This window comes from Urocampus carinirostris, chromosome 7 (assembly GCF_059441175.1).
Source record: "Urocampus carinirostris isolate Australia breed hairy pipefish chromosome 7, RoL_Ucar_1.0, whole genome shotgun sequence".
Lineage (NCBI taxonomy): Eukaryota > Metazoa > Chordata > Actinopteri > Syngnathiformes > Syngnathidae > Urocampus > Urocampus carinirostris.
The window spans coordinates 38,642,276-38,663,126 of NC_142355.1; the positions used below are offsets into that span (position 1 = coordinate 38,642,276).

Genomic DNA, 20,851 nt, shown 5'->3' on the forward strand with positions numbered 1-20,851 from the left:
TATCAAATGCAGTTTGTTTGTATGGCAAAATTTCAATAAAATTCAAAACAATACCATTTAATGAGAAAGAGTCTAAATTAGGGATGTCAAACTCAATTTGGCTCTGGGGCCAGATCCAGACTTTGTGTACTGGGGCAGGCCGGATCAGTAAAAGAATGTCTACTCCAAGTTTTTCAGAATCAGGCTTTATCTTTAAGCCTACATTTGTAACATTGAATTTGTAAACATTATAACAGTGAAGCGAATGAAGTTTTACCCCTGAACCATCTCCCCAAGTCTTACAGACTCTACACTGCCCTTTAGCGGCCAGAGAGGGTATTTGGTTTGCATTTATTTTAAAAATCACAACTTTTGATAGAAATAACTGTGAGACTTGCTTCATTTTTTTACATACAGTGGTACCTCCACTTACAATTGTCCATACATACAAAAGTTTCAGGTTATAAAGTACTTGAACGGGAAAATATTGCCTGTTGTTACGAAGGCGTTTTCAGGATACCATTTCAAAAATACATTACAGCACGCGCTGCTATTAGCCGCTCCCGGAGTTTCACGAATATAGACAAACTGGCTGCGTGCATCCCGGCAAGCTCCTCGTGTCATTGTCACAGTTCAGAGTTCAGAGACAAGGAGGAGGAGGAGTTCCGGCCATTTAGCCTAGATTAAAGACATTTGAGCAAAATTCCACAAAGTCTCGGAATTTGTGTAAAGGAATCACCGGGAAATAGGCTTTTGCTCACTATGATGTCTGCCTTACGTATGTCTGACGGATTGTCAAAAGCCGGCAAAAGCAGACGTTATTCGACCAGTTTTACAAGATATGCCGTGCAAAAAAGTAATATTTATATTATTTCCTTTGTTCTTTGTTTTTTTAAATTATGTGCCTCTCATTTTATGTTATTGTGAGGTCAATTTGAACATTTATTTGTTTCATGTTTTGATGATTTTTTTATGATTAATTAAAATAAATATCACCCTGTACGTTCAAAATGAATCTCTACTTACCAAGTTTATAGGTTACGAAGCTACACTTAGAACAAATTAAATTCATAAATAGAGGTACCACTGTACTCAGAAATTCACTGTGGGCCGGGATAAATCATCCAACAGGCTGGATCCGGCCCGTGACTTTATGTTTGACATGCCTGGTCTAAATTAAGGTGAGTATTTCAGTAAATTCGATTACAAATAAGCAACATTACACAAATCACTTGAATCAACATATCTGAGCAAGAGTATTTAGTCCAGAAGACAAAAACAGAACCAAAAAATAAAACAATTGGATTTGGAGTTAAGAGTAGTACACTAATACAGTGTGTGGTAAACAACACAGAAATGCAGATGCTAATTATGAAATCTCACTATTATTGTTTTAATTGCAGTGGATAACATTGTGAAATCAAGGTGAACGCCACACGACGACATGCCTTGCCTGTTTAAAACCACAAGGGGGCGCAATATAAGTATAATGCTCCGATCATCAGAAGAAGATTGTAACACAGGGCTGAACAAACTGTATGAGTCGCGGGCCGCATGGGGTTACAGATTTGGCAAAAGGGCCGCTACAGGACACCTATCCTATAATATTCAATTATGATTTAATATAAATGCAGACATCTATATGTTGAATTTCTTTTTATAATTGTTTTTAAATAAGATTTGTACAAAAAATAGTTTTAAAACACTCACTAGTTTTAAAACACTACATTGGGGCCCTTTTAAGCACTAACTTGGATATTCAGTTTTGCACTATTACTGTAGTTGTGTGTTTGTAGTATTTCCATAGTAGGATTTTGTAGTACTTCTGTAGTACGATTTTTTTAATAGTTTAATAATACGATAATGTAGTATTTCTCTAAATATGTTTTTGTAGTATTCCTGTAGTATTTTGTAGCATTACTGTAGATGTATTTTTGAAGTATGTATGTAGTAATCATGTAGTACTGTATTTCCGTAGTGTTTTTGTCGCATTATTGTATAAGTGTTTTTGTTTAATTTATGATATTGTAATTTCTTAGTGTTTCTGTAGTACTATTATATCATAGTATTTCTGTAGTAGTATTTTATAGTTTTTCTGTAGAAATATTTTTGTAGTACTGTATTTATTTAGTGTTTTTGTAGCATCATTGTGTATGTGTTTTTGTAATATATCTGTTGTTGTATTTTCTTAATATTTTTGTATTATTTCTGTATTATGATTTCTGTACATTTTTACAGTATTTTTGTAGTATTTCTGTCGTATTCTTGTAGTCTTTCTGTAATCTTTTTGCATAATTTCTGTAGTAGTATTTCTGTAGTAGTACAGTATGTCTGCATTATAGAGTTCCCGTAGTTTTTTTTTTAAATATTTGTAGTGTTTCCTTTTCTTTCAAAATGAAAGCAATATGTTGTAATAGGTCTCGGTTTTGAGCACAAAATGTAATATCTAGTTTTGTAGTTATTTTGTAGAATTCCTGTAGTAGTATTTTTGAAGTATACAGACAAAGGGGCAATGGGGACAAAGCTGGCACCCACAAAAAAAGTGTTCTAATTAGTAGTACTTCATTTATTACTATATATATTTTATATTTCTACCATTTTCAATCGGCAGGGCGGAATAAAAAGCCTGCCGGGCCGCATGTTGTCCGCGGGCTGTGGTTTGCCCACCCCTGTTCTAACACATTGAAAGGAAGAAAGAAACAGTCAGTGCTTCTGAATGAAACATTCAAAGGATTGGTTGCCAGTCAAAGTGCACACATACACATTGACTACACATACGCACACTCATTCATACCCGGGGACAATTTCGACAAACAATTTAAATTTACCCACAGCGTACTTTTCATTTTACACACTTACACGATTTGGTAATCGAACATCTACATACATTTTAGATCAGTAAAATGTAAACCTAAACCAGGACATCAACAGAGAACAGCGACTAAGCAAAAAGTCCACACACCCTGTTTAGGCGATGTTTTGTTGTGAAGTTGTAAAAACATCAAGATTATTATTTTGTTTCTTTGTTAAAATGTTGACGACGTTTGCATGTGCTAGGTCAGTAGAGACCTGAATCATTGTGATTTTCTATTAAAACGATTTTTTTAGAGGTTGCCTGAGTCTATTTATCCATACTCACAATAATCAACCTGGAAATAAAATAGCAGCAACATCATAAAAACATGACGAGTTGTAATTTTAGAAATGCATATTGAACTGGGTGCCCTTTGAGCTAATACGTTACAAAAAGTAGCTCAACGCTTTAATTGGTGACAGGCGTATATTAATTCTTAAGTTAAGAATTGTGGTTATTGATTAATTCATAACGTACCATCCTTTGATTTGTAAGGAGTTGTGTGCACTTTTGCAGTCAGTGACCATATTGGGGAAAAAGGATGAGTTTCAAAATTAAATTCAATACAGCTTGAACTCCCCTTTATATGCAGTGTTCAAACACCTTATTTAAGGATGAATTCAAGTAGCTTTTAAGGATTTTCAAAGCCAGTTTTTTTTCCATTTCTCCGGTACCATTAAGAGAAAAAAATCCTGTGTGTATCATATCTTGCAGTTCCACAAATGTATCTCAGTGTACATATGTGATTTTTAATCTTGCGTGTGCATTTATCAAGACATAATCTTTTTTTTTGTAAATTAAGAACACATTTTTTTTAGACAAACCTCTCCCCATATAGGTGTTGGGTAAAATTACGGTAGTACTGTATGTAGCTTACATTTTCAGTTTCGGGAAGTTATTTACATTACAATTTACCACTAGGAAACGTTACCCTAATTTTTTGCATGGCCCATAATAAATCTCCATATTTGATGCATAATCCTTGCACTAAAACACATTCCATAGTGCCCTATTTAGGTGTAGCATGCACCGGACCCTATGAGCCTAACCTGTAGGAAGCAATGGTGCTTCATAGGACAATGCCATACAAACTAATGTCATCACGAGGGAAGAAATGCAATGGAAAAGCGAAGCCATCAGAGAGCAATGTAGACGTCATATTTAAGCAGACTTGTTGTGAAACTTGGCAACAATTTCAAGCATTTAAAAGCACTTCACCCCAAATTCAAGTACTTTTCAACCCTTGAAAACACAACATTAAAATTCAAGTATTTTCAGGGACTTTAAGCACCCATACAAACCGTGGAATTCATAATTTGTGCCTCATTTTTCCAACAACTATAAAAAAAAATTAACGAATCAATTAAATTTGCCAGCGTTTCAAGCCCCCGTACGAACCCTGTATATCACAAAGTGGACATTTGAACTCGGGTGTGTAGACTTCCGTACAAAGAGCGAGACAGAACTCTGCTGACTTAGAACGAAACGACACAAAAGCAGACAAAATTAAACGCATCCAAGCAAAATACAAAACACTTGTTTTGAAAGTATTGGACTCAATTTTAAAATTCCATTATTAAGAATCCACTAAGTGGCTTAAGTCAATTAACAATAATAGCATGGCAGTGAAGAGCCACAGTTATTAATGCTATGTGAAAAAGTTCTTATTATTGAACTGGTACAGTATAAAATAAATACAAAGAATAATTAAGTTATAGAGCCTTATGCTTTTTTAAGTATTATCATGAACCATTAATTAAACAAGGGGAAATACCTATAAAAGACAAATGACTACGTTTTGTTTAGTCTACGTAATACTTATCAGTTTCCTCCTTAATACCAAAATGTAAATTGTTGAAATGATTAAGGTTTTTTTGTTTATTATGACATATTGCACAGCAAATAGTTAGCGGCAAAAAAAGTTTCCATACATCTTTCTTATTTCACTATATTTTAACCTATTTTTTTCAACTTGAAGTAAGATGAGAAACTATTAAAAAGAGAAAAATGATTTCATATGGAAATTCCCTTATTAATGTACTCATTGCAAGTGTATTTCATTTGAACTCACTTAAATATAAAACATTTTAAACTTTACAAAGGGCAACCATCATAAACTGACTAAAATGTTCTCCTTCGAGGGACAGTGCACCATTTTTTCTCAATTTCTTTGCCAAGTTAAGCTGGGGGTTTTTTTTAGGCACTTGTAGCAGCAAGATGACAGATAATTAATGTCAGCTCCCCTCAGGCGAGGCTCATGTAATAGAAAACAAATGCATCTTTCTTAACCTACTTGCATTTTAAAAAAAGGTCTTCATGATAGATCTAGTATTTTTTTTTTTATCATTCTTTAAATCAAAAGTGCTTTTTCTTTAATGCTCTTTGTTTATTTACCACTAGAGGGCACTAAATAATGCACACTGTCCCTTTAATGATGGTCCTTGTTGATAGATCTCATTTGATTTTGGACACGTACTGCAGAATTAGCTGTATATGCAATTCTGTATTATGGCTTTCCTACAAGGGATAATTAACATTCGGGCCTCAGTCCTATTTGTTCTACAGTACTAAAGGTTGTTCGAATATATTCATATACAGTATATCATTTAATTTCTGTAGTGAGGTACATTCATTTAAACATTCAAGTAAAACCTTTCTGTCAAAACATGCGAGCGAAGAGTGTGTCAGCGCAAAGCCTTCTGTGAGCTAACATTTTCTCAATAAAGCCCTTTCAGGCATCATAGTCTTTTGATTTCACTTCATTTGGTCTTTTTCGAGTGATTTCGATTCGTTTTAAGCAACAAGGGGGCGTGCTTGGCTCCTTTTTATCAAGAGAGACAGCGGTAGCTAACCTTATATTCTGTAGGGAGACAAAAAAAGTACAGTAAATTCCGAAATTCAGGGCACACCTGATTAAAAGCTACATGTACAAATTTGAGGAAGAAGCTCAATTTTTTCACATGCCGTGTCGGATATTAAGCCACCGGCTTGAACAGCCATGAAAATTAACCTGTTCACAAGCATTTCGTATTGACTGCTGCTCTAGTTGATTAAGATTGAAAAGCTGCTTAGTGTCTATCGCAGCATAATGTGTTACTTTTCTTTACATAGCTACTCGGCCCTCGCAATGCTTTGCTTTAATAAAACAGTCGGATTCCCGTGGTCCGCACCAGTTCTAAGCCAGCAGCTAAGCTCAGGACGGGGGAGAGGACGGGTCACAGAATGCCTAAGTGGGCCCCCCTACTGGCAAGACTGCTAGGTAGTTCCGCTGGAAGGGCCCAGCACACGTCCGAAGTTGCTGTCAACACCCTCGTAAAAATCAGCCTTGTGAAAAAAAAAGATAAGCTGCATCACATTGTAAGCGGCAGCGCTGAAAATGTAGAAAAAAACAGTAAGGCCTTATAGAACGGAATTTACGGTTAGTAAACTCAAATTTGTCCAGACCTTACAAACGAAGAAGCTGAACAGAAAAAAGGAGGAGAAATACAACCAAAGGAAAAACAAAATTAGAAAAGTTGAACAGTAAAGTGCAAGTATAAAGATGTCTTTTTACTAGTTGCCTCAATTCATAGTATGAAGGCAGGGACAATGGTTTCTTGTGGAAAAAGTGCAAGTTCAGGACAGCATGTGTGTCCAAAGGGTCAGAGGCGGTAACTCATCACTCATCTGCGCCGTAAGAAAACAGCCACCGCCTCCAGCGGCACAGGGTAGTCCTGCAGGAACGTCCCTCCCTCAAACACCTGAGCTGTTTGACCGTCCTGCCACTGGAAGCCCCCATCGGGCAAGTAAATGTCCCTCCTCACTGCCCCCTTCTCAACCACTGGGGCAACCAGAACCTGCAACATGCACACACACAGGATTAAAACACTAAATAAAAATAGATAAAACAGACTTGTAAGTGTAAGCACGCGGCACGGTATTGTGATGTAAGGTTACCTCATCTCCAATGAGGAACTGGTCGTCAATGGTGAAGGTCACGGGGTCTTCGGGACTGAGCCACCACACGGGTCGATAGATCGGGCTACCTGTCTCCCGCCAGTCATCGGCCAACTTCTCTATGAGTGGTACCACATCCCTCTGGTGCTTGGTGATGTACATCTGTGTTAAGTTTAGCAACTGGGCAACAGGAGAAGAGCACAGGAGATGTTAACCTATTATATCTATTGTTGTTTTACTGCCACTGCCACATTTCAGACTGAACTTTAACTTGAGGTCTGAGTTTCAATTCAAATCAATGTGTTTCACACGGGTTGGCGCAGTTACCAGTTGAGCGGTGCAACGGTCACGTTGGACACAAGGATTCCTGCCCTCCAAAAATGGAGTGAAGGAATCAAACCTTTGCACTTCTTGCCAATCAGTATAGAGAATTGTCACTATTTCCTGCTAGAATGATTGGAAACCAAATTGATGCTATGGAAAAACTCTTGTCAACAGAGTTGGAGGATGCATGGATCCTTAAGTCACGAACACAACACAAGGCCACATAACACCAACAAGCCTGCAGCACCGTTTGAGCAATAATATCAAAATAAAGTGAGCGTAAACAACTGCAAAACTTTCAGCTCAAACAAAGAGAAAACTTATCAGAGAAGCAACCAAGATACGCATGATCACATTGGATGACCTGCAGGCATATACAGATAAGTTGGGACAATCTATGCATAAAACAACTATTAATTGCCCTCTGCATAGATCTGCCCTTTTTGAAAGAGTGGCAAAAAGAAAATCTCCTTTCTGAAATTATACCGTAAAATAGCCTGTTTCTCGTTTGCAAGAAGCCAAACATGTGGAATGAGGTGCTCTGGCCAGATGAGACCAAAATGAGACCAGATTTTGCGTGATAGTAGCACTGCAAATCGCCCTGAAAGCCCCATGGCTCTGGGGTTGGTTTTCTTCAGCAGGGACTGGGTGGATCTTTAGAGTAGATGAGAAGATGGATGGAGCTAAATTCAGGGTGATTCTGGCAGAAAATCTTTTGGAGTTTGCAAGAGATCTGAAAACGGGGCATAGGTTCACTCTCCAACAGGACAACGACCCTCAACATAAAGCAAAATCTAGAATGAAATGGTTTAAAACTAACAATATAAAGGTACTATAACGGCCAAGCCAAATTCCAGACCTCAAACCTATAGCGTAATAGTGGAAAGATCTGACAACAAATATGTACAAGCGATCACCTTCCAAACCATAAGGAACTCGAGCTGTTTTGTAAGGAAGAATGGGCAAATATTTCCTTTTCAAGATGTGCAAAATTTATAGACACACCCAAAACGGCTTGTGGCTGTGTACGCAGAAAAGGGGGGTTGTACAAAGTACTTAGAAAGGGGCCTGCATTTCATTTTTTTTGTTGGAACAAGATAAAATGTTGATTGATTAATTAAATAATTAATGTTGTTAATTCTTAGAAACAATTTTAAGGTTTTTATGAGTTTGAAGCCTGAAATATGGCAGACATTTCCAGCGGGGCAATCTTCACTTTCTCTTCGTGTGGTCAAATTAGGACAATCATGTCCATGTGGGCTTTGTCCAATTGAGACAGTGTATAGTCACATGGGACTTGAGTGTTGACTCAGTTGTTTTGACAAGTTTCAAGTTGTTCTGTCCTCTCCATGTGGTTATTTTGATTTGAGCATTCCATGAAGGATCACGACGTCTACAGTAACTCGTAATAAAAACAATAACTGATGTGCCGTTAAAGAAAACATTTGTAAGAATGTGCCTGGTTAGATTATGAGAACGAATTGCCAGGTGGCTTTGTGTTGAGATGATTTACAACAGTTCACGTCCATTGTGTGACATCAAGGGTCGCACACGATGTGCTTGTCCTAAAATACGACATGGAATGTCTACTGAAAAGTAGCGGTCTGTTCTTTTCCAAAATGTGTCCTTTCTCTCACCTCATCTAAACTCTATGACTTTATAGGAGAGCAAATGGCAGATTACAGAAACACATTTAAAGAAACGACACATAGGGTGTGCCCCTAAAAATGTTATACCCATTTTAAGATCGGATGACTCAAATATGTATTATGGCAATCAGACTTGACTTAATTATTAGTAAATTAACATGGCGGTCGACCATAAAAAGTGGATTCTCATGTCCCCTGCAGTTGATATTGTGCATGTCAAACGAGACATTTAATTCAAATGTGGCCTCATCATTCTACTCAATCTTTTCAGGAAAGTGTGCATCTTTGTTAGATTTTTCCAAGTACAACTCATAAGACTGTACTGTTTGGCCTGGATCATCGTCATTAAGAACATGGACTTTTTTGGATTTTATTGAAACGTGTTCAGTAATGTTTTATGGGCCATGTTGATGTACATTGTGTTTTGTAATGCTGCTCATAAACGTTCTGAACAGCTCCATCAGCTTTAAACTTATCGCTAATCCTAGTATAGCAACTTGTGTTGGTGGTTCTTTATTGAACTCCATTCTAAGTAGGAGTAGGGCTGATTTATCCAAAATAATGATATTATTGATAATGAGCAAGTAATCAGATTGATACTGTTTTCCTGAGACTGATACTTTATCCCTTCACCAATTTCTTTTTTATGTAGATAGCACAGTCCATATCTCTCTCATCCAACTATATCAATAACCTTCTAAGTTTATTCCTGTTCTTGTAACTAAAAGGCTCACTTTTGGTTAATCTCTTTACCTACTGTTGCATGTTGCCTGCCATAATAGAGAGGGCAGAATCTAAGCACACTCTTATCAGAGGCTGAATATGACTGAGCCAAACATCATCTTTTTAACAATAGAAAAGGACAATGCCACGTGTCAATGTAGTGGTATAGTGGTCCGTTACTGAGTCAAATTTAGATAAACATGCAAAAATGGTTCACTCTAAAGAGAGCATTGAGTTGCAACCAAACATGTTACTGTTCCTCAACAAAAAACATTTAAATCTGTTGCCACTATGGCAACAGAGCCAACAGGGCTTGGTTGTTAAATTGCTGATTTTTTGGTTTGGCACTTGGCTTGACTTTTGGTCTATAACAGTTATTGTAGAAGTTTCATTTGTAATATTGTAAAACACTTTTTAGATTGTATCTGTTACACTATAGAGAGGAACGACTGCTGGGTGGTTAGCACACAGTCCCACGGTGCGGAGGGTTTAATCCTCCTTAAATGTAGTTTGCATGTTCTCCCCGTGCCTGCATGTGTTTCCCTCGGGCACCCTGGTTTTCATCCACAAAAATAAATACATGCATGTCGGGTTAACTAGTCGGTCCAAATTCTCCGTAGGTGTGAATGTTGAGTGAGTTGTCTGTGTGCCCTGCGACTGACTGGCAACCAGTTCAGGGTATTCCCTGCCTAAGCCTATTGCCTGAGGATGGCTGGGATGGGCTTCAGCCCTCCTCTGACCCTAGTGTGGATAAGTGGTCCGGATAATGGACGGATAGATGCTTAAAATATTTGCACTTTCTGACATTATTTTTAAAATATTGTGCAATGAAAGGTGAGTTGACATGTTGACATTGTTATATTTGTATTTTTGATACATTGTTGCGTTTTTACATGACTCTCTTGGCTTTTTTTTCCTGAAACAGTCATAATAGATATATTTCCATTTAAAAACATTTGTGCTGTGTTTATCATATATATATGATATATATATATATATATATATATATATGATATATATATGGCGCAGTGGTTAGCGCGTGTGCGGCACAGTTCTAAGGTCTTGGGAACCTCCTGTGTGGGTTCAAATCCAACTACCGGCCTACCTGTTCGGAGTTTGTATGTTCTCACCGTGCTTGCGTGGGTTTCCTCCAAGCACTCCGGTTTCCTCCCACATTCCAAAGACATGCATTTCAGGTGGATTGGCCGGTCCAAGTTGTCCCTAGGTGTGAATGAGCGGGCGAGTTGTCTGTCCCTGTGTGCCCTGCGACTGACTGGCAACCAGTTCAGGGTGTCCCCTGCCCACTGCCCAATGATTGCTGGGATGGGCTCCAGCACCCCCGCGACCCTACTGAGGATAAGCGGTGCAGCTAATGAGGATAAGCGGTGCAGCTAATGAGATGAGATGAGATGATATAGTTATATATATATATATATATATATATATATATATATATATATATATATATATATATATATATATAAACTAACTCAAGGCAGAGGGTTCAATTATTAAATGATCATCACATTTCGAAGTAAAAAGTATCTGTATCTATATGCTACCTATCAATACTACCATGTACTTACTTGGAACAGATCGATACTAAAATTCCCAGAATCACCCACCCCTACTTTTAAATTGTCTTTGCATTTCTACTGTGTTTTTATACTTCCAGTAGTTTTTTAGAACACATTTCCTTTCTTCAAAGTCAAGTCTGGCTGCCATCAGTCGGTTCAATGGGTTCAGTCTATTTAGAAAGAATTGAGTTATTTTGGGACACAATGTATATCTGTCAGTATAACACACGTCATAACAAATATGATTTGGTCTTTAATAAAGGAAAAGAAATTATATGATTGAAAGGTTGGTCTAATTTCCACAGAATGTTTAACCAACACGATAAAACTATGCACTTTTCCAAGTGTTGCCCTGAAATTGGTTCTCCTTCCTGTTTTGACGGCACTCCAGAATGTGAGAGAAAAATCTAGGGAAGGCCTTATAATTGCGAACAGATGGAGCCCTAAAACCAGAGGTGATGTTGGGAGTGGGCCAATCGTTGGCTTCTATTATGCATAAGCCAGCAGGAAGACACTCCAGGTCGGCATCATGAGAAGTCATCAGATTCTCAAAGACAGTCGGACATGTTTTTATGTCAGGCCATTAACAGCATGAGAGATCACGAAGATACGTTTCCTGCAGGTGGGCATAGCCTGTGTTTGGTTTGCGTATTCTTTCGTGGGAACCAATGAGAAAAGCAAAGGAGAATCCATTGGCTTGGTTGTGTCATTGATGGAGTCAGAGCTTCACCTTTCTACTCCATACCAAATTATTATGCAGTACATAGACTTCACTATAGTATGTTTGTTACTTCAAAAAGTAATTACCATAAATTCCGGACTACAGAGCACACCGGATTTTAAGATGGAACAGCCATAAAATGAACTAATTCCATTTATTACATTTTAAGCCTGGTGTTTTGCCAAACCATCCGACTCATAGCATAGGCTGAGCCGACAGCACCAATTTTGTTTTCTATATAATCAAGTAAAACCAGCAACACTGCAACTCGGAATAATTGCAAATAACTTTTACTGATCATATAAAACAAGGGTTGGCACTAGAGGTAAGATTGGGGTTAAAAATTCCAGCCCGACCCAACATGGGCCGCAAGTATTCAAGCTCTACCCAACCCAAGACCAACCAATTAACTTGATTTGACGGACCGAGCCCGAAGAAAATCAGAATTTTAAGTATTCTATTTGTGAGTCTCTCAGACTGCATTGCGCGTAAGGGGGGACTGAAGGAGGTTTGGGCACTGAATCCATCGTATAAATCCTTCACCGTGCGACGCAAAGAAAAAGAAGTAAATAACAATGACAGATGGATAATTGATAAAAAAAAGGTAGGAGAGAAGCCTGGCCCAAACCCAAACGTAATGACATTTAAGGCCCAACCCTACTTTCGGGTGGTGCTGGGATTGGGTTTGGGATTAAGATCTTACTTCTAGTTGGCATGCATACGCACACTGCATGATTACCGTAGTCAGCAAAGACCATGCTAGGAAGCTACTACAGGAAAAACACACCAGGCTTAAATGCTTCATCAGAAAACAGTATTTCGAATCAGTGAAAGAGTGAAATAAGACAAAATAAAAAGGAAATTTGTAAGTACTCACAAATCAGATGCACAAATCTCTATCAGCGTTATGCATGTGTATGTGCATGTGCAGTGATAGGATGCCTTGTTGGGTAGGAAGTATTTTAAGAACACTGGCAAATTGCAATTGCTCGTCATCGTTCCTGGTGAATTGAAGAAAACTTCAGCAACTTGACATTGACACCGATTATATGGAAGGGAAGTTTAGCATTTGGGATAGATAACTTCCACTGCTGTTCAATTTGGATGTATAAATTGCGGACTTTATTTGTGGGTACAGAATTTACAGTACACTACATATTGTAATATTTGGACTATAAGATGCGACTTTTTTTTCAAGTTTTCAAATCTGCAGCTCATGCATTCATGCAGCAAATGCATGTAATTTTTCTAACGGCCGCCAGGGGCACCTGAGCAGTACAGGTAGGAGTGACACACGTGTTATATAATAATAATAATAATAATAATAATAATTTCCTTGTATTGTCATTCTGTGTAACAATGTACACAGAACGAAATGTCGATTGCACCTGACCCGTTGTAGCGAGCCGATGCAGCCGCAGCCAACAGAGGGCGCCGCCGACCACTTTTTAAGTCTTAGGAATGACTCGGCCGGGGCGCGAACCACGGACCTCCCAGTCTCGAAGCGGGCGCCTTACCATCTAGGCTACTCTGTATGTGTCAAGGAAGACGCGAGTTTGCTGTAACTCCGGGCTTTGTGCATGAATAAAACTAGCATAAACAGAGATTCATCATGGAAAAGGTGTCAATCAAAAGGGTTGGGCCAACTACCGTTTTGAGAATAATTTGACGAGTCTATTTGTAAACAGTAAAAGTGCGGCGAAACGAACGGATTAAGAGAAGCAATGTCAAATGAAGCATAAATGTTTAAGGCTGAATCCTATTTATCTGTCGGCATTATCGTGTGTTTTGGAGTAAATGTTTTACACGGTTTGATTATAGATGGATTGTCCTTGATGTAACAAAGCTAATATTCAAAAAAGTCAAAGATGGCCAGGGGACATACTGGTGAGTTATGCCGGCTTTATAATTTTTAGGTATTTTGTTTCAGACTGATCGTGATGTTTCTCTGATGAGTATATTTTGAAATGGTCCTTATATATTGAATTCCAAGAGTTCAAGCTGTCCATGACGTATTTCAGTGACTGGTGACATCGTACAGACACGTATTTGTTTATAAAAAGTCTGGTATCCTACCGGAGAAACGTTAAGGGGTTAAGGTAAGGTCTTATATTAAAACTCTTTTTCTGTAGCATCTTTCTTTGTAAGTATCGGGGCGGCAGTAGCTCAGGAGGTAGAGCGATCGTTTTAGGATTAAGGGATCCCAGTTCGAATCCCGGCTTGTCCGTGTTACATGTCGAAGTGTCCTTGGGTAAGACACTGAACCCCCAGTACCCCCAATAAGCAGGTTAGCGCCTTACATGGCTGCACAGATCACGGCCGCTATTGGGAAATGTGAAGCACAATGTAAAGCGCTTTGGGAAGTCATTGACTTGAAAAGCGCTATATAAATGCAGATCATTTCATTTCATTTCAAGTATCTCAGGTTTCAATGTGGGCACATGCGGCTCAGAGTCCGGTGCGGCATATGTATTTACAAAATGTTTTTTCCTCAAAAATGTTCTCAGTGCGGTTTGTAATTAAGTGTGCTCTATCAGTCTGAATTTTACTGTACTTTTTATATCACAAACATAAACCAGGAATCGAGTCGTTAGTGGATTGGTTAATTTAAATGAAGGGTAGTGTATTTACCCGGTCCTCTCCACAGACCCATGGGGGTGTATGGAAGCTGATTACTGGAAGAAAAGACACAATCTCAAGCCACCGAATGTACAACTCCTCATCTGTGACCATGTCTCCAGACAGAGATCCACCTGAATGGGGATAAAAGATGAATAAACAGAACTGAGGTGGACTGTAACTGTGATTTTTGCATGGTATGCCATTTCAAACTGGTGGTGCATTGGTTTTCCTTGAATCTGTCTCTCTTGGAAAATTATTTTTAAAAACGTTTAATGAAAAATAACAATAACAAATAACCCATGCATCTAGCCGTCCGGTTCCTCTCTACATTGCTTCTTGCACTCAAAAGAGAAGCCCTCTAATTTAGTTCACTACTATATAATGGCAATAAAGACCACTTCTTTCTTCCTTTCTTCGTTGATTCAAATGTTCAAATGTATTTCTAGTTAAATGTGTTTGTAATCACAAGTCAAACATTTTTTCGAATTTAGTTCTGCTACTTTATAATGACATTTAAAGACCGTACGTTCATTCGTTTGTTCCTTCCTTCATTCATCCTTCCATTATCTGCTAATCCTCAGTAGGGTTGCTAGGGTGCTGGAGCCCATCCCAGCTCCCTCCGGGCAAAGGGTTGGGGATACCCTAAACTGTTTGACAGCCAGTTGCAGAGCACACAGAAACAGACAACTCACTCGTTCATTCACACCTAGGGACAATTCAAACCGGTCAATTAACCTGACATGTTTTTGGAATGTGGTAGGAACCCGGAGCCCCCGGAGGATACCCACACAGGCACGGGGAGAACATGCAAATTTCACACTGGGAGGCTGCGGTAGCTGGACTTGAACCCTGAACCTCTGCACCATGGGGCTGCGCGATAACCACCCTTCCGCCGTGCCACCTCATTCATTCATTCAAATGTTAAAATTCATTTCCAGGGCAATTCAAGTTTTATGTGTTTTTAATCACATATCTAACGTTTTTTCATACCCTATTTGCCAAAATCCATACTCATTTTAAGAATCTTTTTTTCTTATTTTAGGATTTCTAAGCGTGTATCTCTTGTAAGACATATGTCACATATGTCATCTGGCACCGAGGGCCAGATGTGGCCAGCAGGAAGGTTTTCTACGGCGCTTGAGATGATCTTGAATGATGTATTATTGTATCATACACCTGGAATCGTTGTGTACCTTTTTCACTGTACAATACCTCTACTGATGGTCCCTGAATAAAAGCGGCTAGCTGACTGGCAAATCGAAAATGAATGCACATCCATCCTTCCATCCATATTCTGCACTGCTTATCTTCAGTAGGGTCACGGGGGTGCTGGAGCCCAGCCCAGACCTCTTCGGGCAGTGGGCAGGGGACACCCTGAACTGGTTGCCAGCCAGTCACAGAGACAGACAACTCACTTGCTCATTCACACCTAGGGACAATTTGGACAGGCCAATAATTCTGACATGCATGTTTTTTTAAATTTGGGGGTTAACCGGAGTGCCCAGAGGAAACCCACGCAAGCAAGGGGAGAACATGCAAACCCTGCATAGGAAGGGTGTTAGCTGGATTTGATCCCTTGACCTCAGAACTGTACCGCGAATGCGCCAACTCAGCCGCCGTGCAGCCATGAATGCACGTAATACACTGAAATAAACTCCTATAGCTCCTATTTTAAGTAGTATATATCTTTAGTATTTTTTATCATCTAGCATTGCTTTTGGAGACAGGTGTCCAAACCTTTTAGAAAGCGGGCCAGATTTTGTAAGCGGAAAATTTGCCAACTATTCAGCCTGGTATTCTTTGAACAGTTTTCAATAAATTTTTCCTCCGTGAAAGGTTTCCAGTGCTTGGCGATCAGCGTCGTGACCTCGTTGCTCGCCTTCTTAGCATTTTCATTTGACTCGCTAGGTCGCCTGAAAAAGAGCCTCTGTGCCGCTAAAACTACTTCCAGTGAGATTGGTCAACATCCCCGATTTGTACTCAATTGAAACAGAAAGACGTCATCAAGGCTATAAAACAAACCAGGAAACCACACTTTGGTTATTGTGGATATGCGACAATGAGCTTGCAGTAGATACCTTCATGGAGTGCAGAAGTCCCTGTCTATCTACAAGGACATCTACTCGAGGCGGAGTCATCGTCAGGTAAAACCGCAATTGATTTCAAGTACAGCCATGGCTGATTTGAGAAATTCAAGAAGAGGGCATTCATACACTCTAGAGCAGGGGTCTGCAACCTATGACACACGTGCCAGAAGTGGCACGCGAGGGGTTAACCAGTGGTATGCGAGCGCACCGCAAAATAATTATGATTGTATTTTAAAAATGCGTATTTTTATCTGAAATTTAGACATTTTCAGTTGCGCACCGTGTTATTTAGAGGCTTTATGTTAGCGCCTCTCCTCCGTTTGTGAGCGTGTGTCTGCGCGACGCCTCGCAGAGGACAGATCCGTGTTTTAACCCAGCCAACGAAACACACGCGCGCAATGAATGAATGCATCATGACGGCTCCTCGAGCGAAAACATCTCGTTCTTTCCAGCCAATGTGAACAGACGAATGAGGCTTTGTGCAAAAAATGACCGTGCTGTTTTGTGCATTATGCCTCGAGACCCTTGTACCTCGCACAGCAAGTGTTAAACGTCATTACGAGACGAAACATAAACATGAATTTAAGGATGAGTCTGACATAGCGGAGACATTAAAACGCGCAGTGTCCAGGTATGGCAATCAAACACAGACCCTTAAGAGGTCACTGCTAAAAAAAACCACCACTGAATCTAGCTATCACTTTGCTCACTGCATAGCAATGCACAGAAAACCATTTACCGGTAGCGAATATTTTAAAGAAGCCTGTGTGTGCGCGTATGTGTGTGCGCGCCCGTCCCTTCTACTTTGCTGCTGTTATTTCAAGTTTTGATATTTTCTGCAACAACATATCATTAATGAAACTATGGTAGCTGTCCATAACACTTGTTTTTTGATTGTAGTTCATTGTTAATGAAGAATGGTTGATTCTGGTTCATTCTTGTGGCAAAAAGTTGAAGTCATGGATGGCTACAGGCCTTTCCACTTCACATTATTCACATTCATTTTTTAGTTGATTGATGAACAAGAATAGTGGAAGATAAATTTGTCAGTTATACCAGTGTTTTTCAACCAGTGTCCCAAGGCACACTAGTGTGCCGTGAGACCTTGTCTAGTGTGCTGCTGGAATTTGCCCAATTTTATCCTTCCAAAAAATCAGGCCATTATTTAGTATTTTTGCAATCTTCAGACCAGAAACCGTAATAGTCATCCATATCAGTTGGTGGCAGTAGAATTTTATATACTTTTTATTTACTAATTATCTGCTCTTGAGGTAGCACAGGACATTTAATAACTTAATTTGTTTAACAAAGCGGTTTAAGATTGCACTGTAAAAAATAAAAACATAAAGCACATCATTCTTTTTTATTTTAAGTATTATTTTCTTCTTTTTATATACTAATTATCTGCTTATGAAGTAGTACAGTGAAATATTTGACATAACTTCATATTCAAACATTTTCGACGGACGGTGTGCCTCGGAACATTTTTAATAAATAAAAGTGTACCCTTTGTTCAAAAATGGTTGAAAAACACTGAGTTATATGATTAAAATGTATATCCATGTTGTATATTTGGATTGGCGTAAAATTACAGCTATGTTGGATTTAAAAAAAATGTTGTGCGAGTCAATAATCTTGGTGTGGCACACTGATTTACAAAGAAATTTGAAAGTGGCACTCCACACCAAAAAGGTTGCTGACCCCTGCTCTGGAGAGTGTTCACGCGGCGCTTCGCTTTATTAAAATGAAATAAAGAAAATATAAACAGTATGGTGTAAAAAAATTCAAATGTACAGCAGAGGCTTAGGTACCGTATTTTCCGCACTATAAGGCGCACCTAAAAGCCTTTTTTTTTTTCAAAAGCTGACCATGCACCTTATAATACAGTGCGCCTTATTTATGGATCAACATTAAGTAGCAAAGTCTTCCAACTAACTTGCAGCCGCCGACTAGATTTCCCCCCGAACGCCAAGTAGTCCGCGGTGTATGCTGGGATTTATTTACCGGTGTTTAATTGGCTAACCAATGTGTCAATCATCATTTGAATCGATCACTATTGGCTAAAGTTATTCGGAGGTCAAGGGGCGGATCCTTTTTATCATTTACAGGCTGGCATAGGCTTAAACGGCAAAACAAAGCCTGCAATTGGCCGAAAAAGATGTGTCAATCATCATTTGAATCGATCACTATTGGCTAGAGCCAGAGACCTACCTTGATCTTTTCACAAACAAATTCATCAAACTCAAGGAGCGAGTCCTTATACCTGTCAAACAGTACCCCAAGGTGACTTTTTCTAACTAGCTATATGTATATATTTTTTACTCTTGCGTATCTCACTTATACAAAAGATGCAATGACTGCACAATACACAAAGAGGTAAGTATTAGTTTCAGGAGCGAGCAGCAGCAAGTCAACTGCAGGAGAGCAAGTCAACTGCAGGAGAGAGAGTGGGAAAGGTGAGAGGAGAGAGAGTGGGAAAGGTGAGATGGCACAACATTCATTTGGACAGGTAACTTAAAATTAGTTTTACTTGGTTATATCAGTATCAGAAATTATTTCCACCCCATTTTATTAACACTCCACTTATTGAAACATGAATATTTTGTTTGTTTGTACATGATTCAATTGTTTGTTTGTTTGTACATGATTCAAATTGAATCTTTTCTTCCGGCGCCGTCACGAATGGCAGCCACTCCAGCAGCTCCCGTGTTATTTTCGATTGTTCTCGATTGTTCTCAGCTCAGGGATGCTGCTGGAAATGTGAATTTCCCTTCGGGGATGAACAAAGTATCTATCTATCTATCTATCTATCTATCTAAAGGTATTCGGAGGTCAAGGGGCGGATCCTTTTTATCATTTACAGTCTGGCATAGGCTTAAACGGCAAAACAAAGCCTGCAATTGGCCGAAAAAGATGAATGTGTATAGCACGTGGTAGACGGCATACAGAAAGCATTTTTTACTTTTCTGTATTTGTAAATATTTTATTCTCCTGGATTTACTACACTTACGGATATAAGAGGACCATGGCTGCACATTATTATGAACTCAACGACTTCGGTGAGCTACTCCGGCTTTATATTATCCCTGTATCTTGTTTCAGACTGAACTCGATGTTTCTGTGATAAACGGTGCAGATAATGGATGGAATGGAGTGTCTATTTTTAAATTAAACTCCATTCCGAGTGTTTATTGTCATATGCACAGTAAAGTTGCGGGCGAAAAAGAAAATAGAAACTAAGGAATGGTTGGCATTTCTTGAATACCAAGACTTTAACCTTCCGAATGATGGAACGATGCATTTGAGTGACATCGTGCGGACACCGCATCCGCACGTGTTCTCGACACGTATTTGCGTCTTTGCAAGCTTTCGGAATGTTAAGGGGGTAATAAGTTTGACTGAACTATCTGACTGTTTTGTCGACGTTCCCATTATAGCGCCTTATAATCCGGTGCGTCTTATGTATGTCAAAAATAGGACCAAAAACTATTTTTTCGGGGTGCGCCCTATAACCCGGTGCGCCTTATAGTGCGGAAAATACGGTATTATCAACAGTCTCTTGTGCTCCTTCACCCCTCCTCCTACTCCTATCGCACCACACAGATACACCTCCGTTCGCAGACTGGCAGAGGCAAGTGCTCATAATAAACTTCTCATCTCATCTCATCAGCCGTACCGCTTATCCTCATTAGGGTCGCCGGGGGGCTGGAGCCCATCCCAGCCATCTCCGGGCAGTGGGCAGGGGACACCCTGAATTGGTTGCCAGCCAATCGCAGGGCACACAGGGACAGACAACTCATTCGCTCATTCACACCTAGGGACAATCTGGACCGGCCAATTCACCTGAAATGCATGTTTTTGGAACGTGGGAGGAAACCGGAGTGCCCGGAGGAAACCCACGCAAACACGGGGAGAACATACAAACTCCGCACAGGAAGTCTGGACCTGGATTTGAACCCACGACAGGTTCCCATGACATGAACTGTGCCGCACAAGCGCTAACCACTGCGCCACCGTGCTGCCCCATAATAAACTTGCTCTTTAAAAAAAGATCTATCTAATCTTACTCCTGTGTTTTTGTTTCATTATAATTTGAACTTGTTTTAGTGATCAGGAAGATGTATTACATGGCTATTTAGGGTTAACTTGGATGCTTTTGGGGAGCCAGGAACGGATGACAAGTTTTCAATTACTGGGCTGGTGTATGCTGTTACTTAAACAGCGGGTAGGCGCATAATTGGCTGCCAAGCAAAACAAACTGCAGCAAAGAGCCAGATAGCGTTTAGTGGCTCGTTACATTGAAATAAATTCATAAATTAAATCACACTCTGAGGAATCTCAGAAGAGCGCAACTAAATGGTGATCAGCAGCAGGTGCTC

The 20,851-nt window shown here is 39.4% G+C and overlaps 1 protein-coding gene across 2 annotated transcripts in view; it reads right to left on the reverse strand.

Moving 5' to 3' along the window:
* Positions 1-1,226: 1,226 nt before the first annotated feature.
* Positions 1,227-20,851, reverse strand: part of LOC148363280 (SITS-binding protein) — a 61,852-nt gene continuing 42,227 nt past the window's right edge. For both annotated transcript variants that reach the window (XM_088340903.1, XM_088340902.1), the window contains 3 exons: positions 14,395-14,516; positions 6,770-6,949; positions 1,227-6,669 (listed from right to left, as the gene is read on the reverse strand). In XM_088340903.1, the coding sequence (XP_088197029.1) occupies positions 6,496-6,669; positions 6,770-6,949; positions 14,395-14,516 (476 nt within the window). In that variant the 3' untranslated portion in view covers positions 1,227-6,495. The remainder of the gene's footprint in view (positions 6,670-6,769; positions 6,950-14,394; positions 14,517-20,851) is intronic.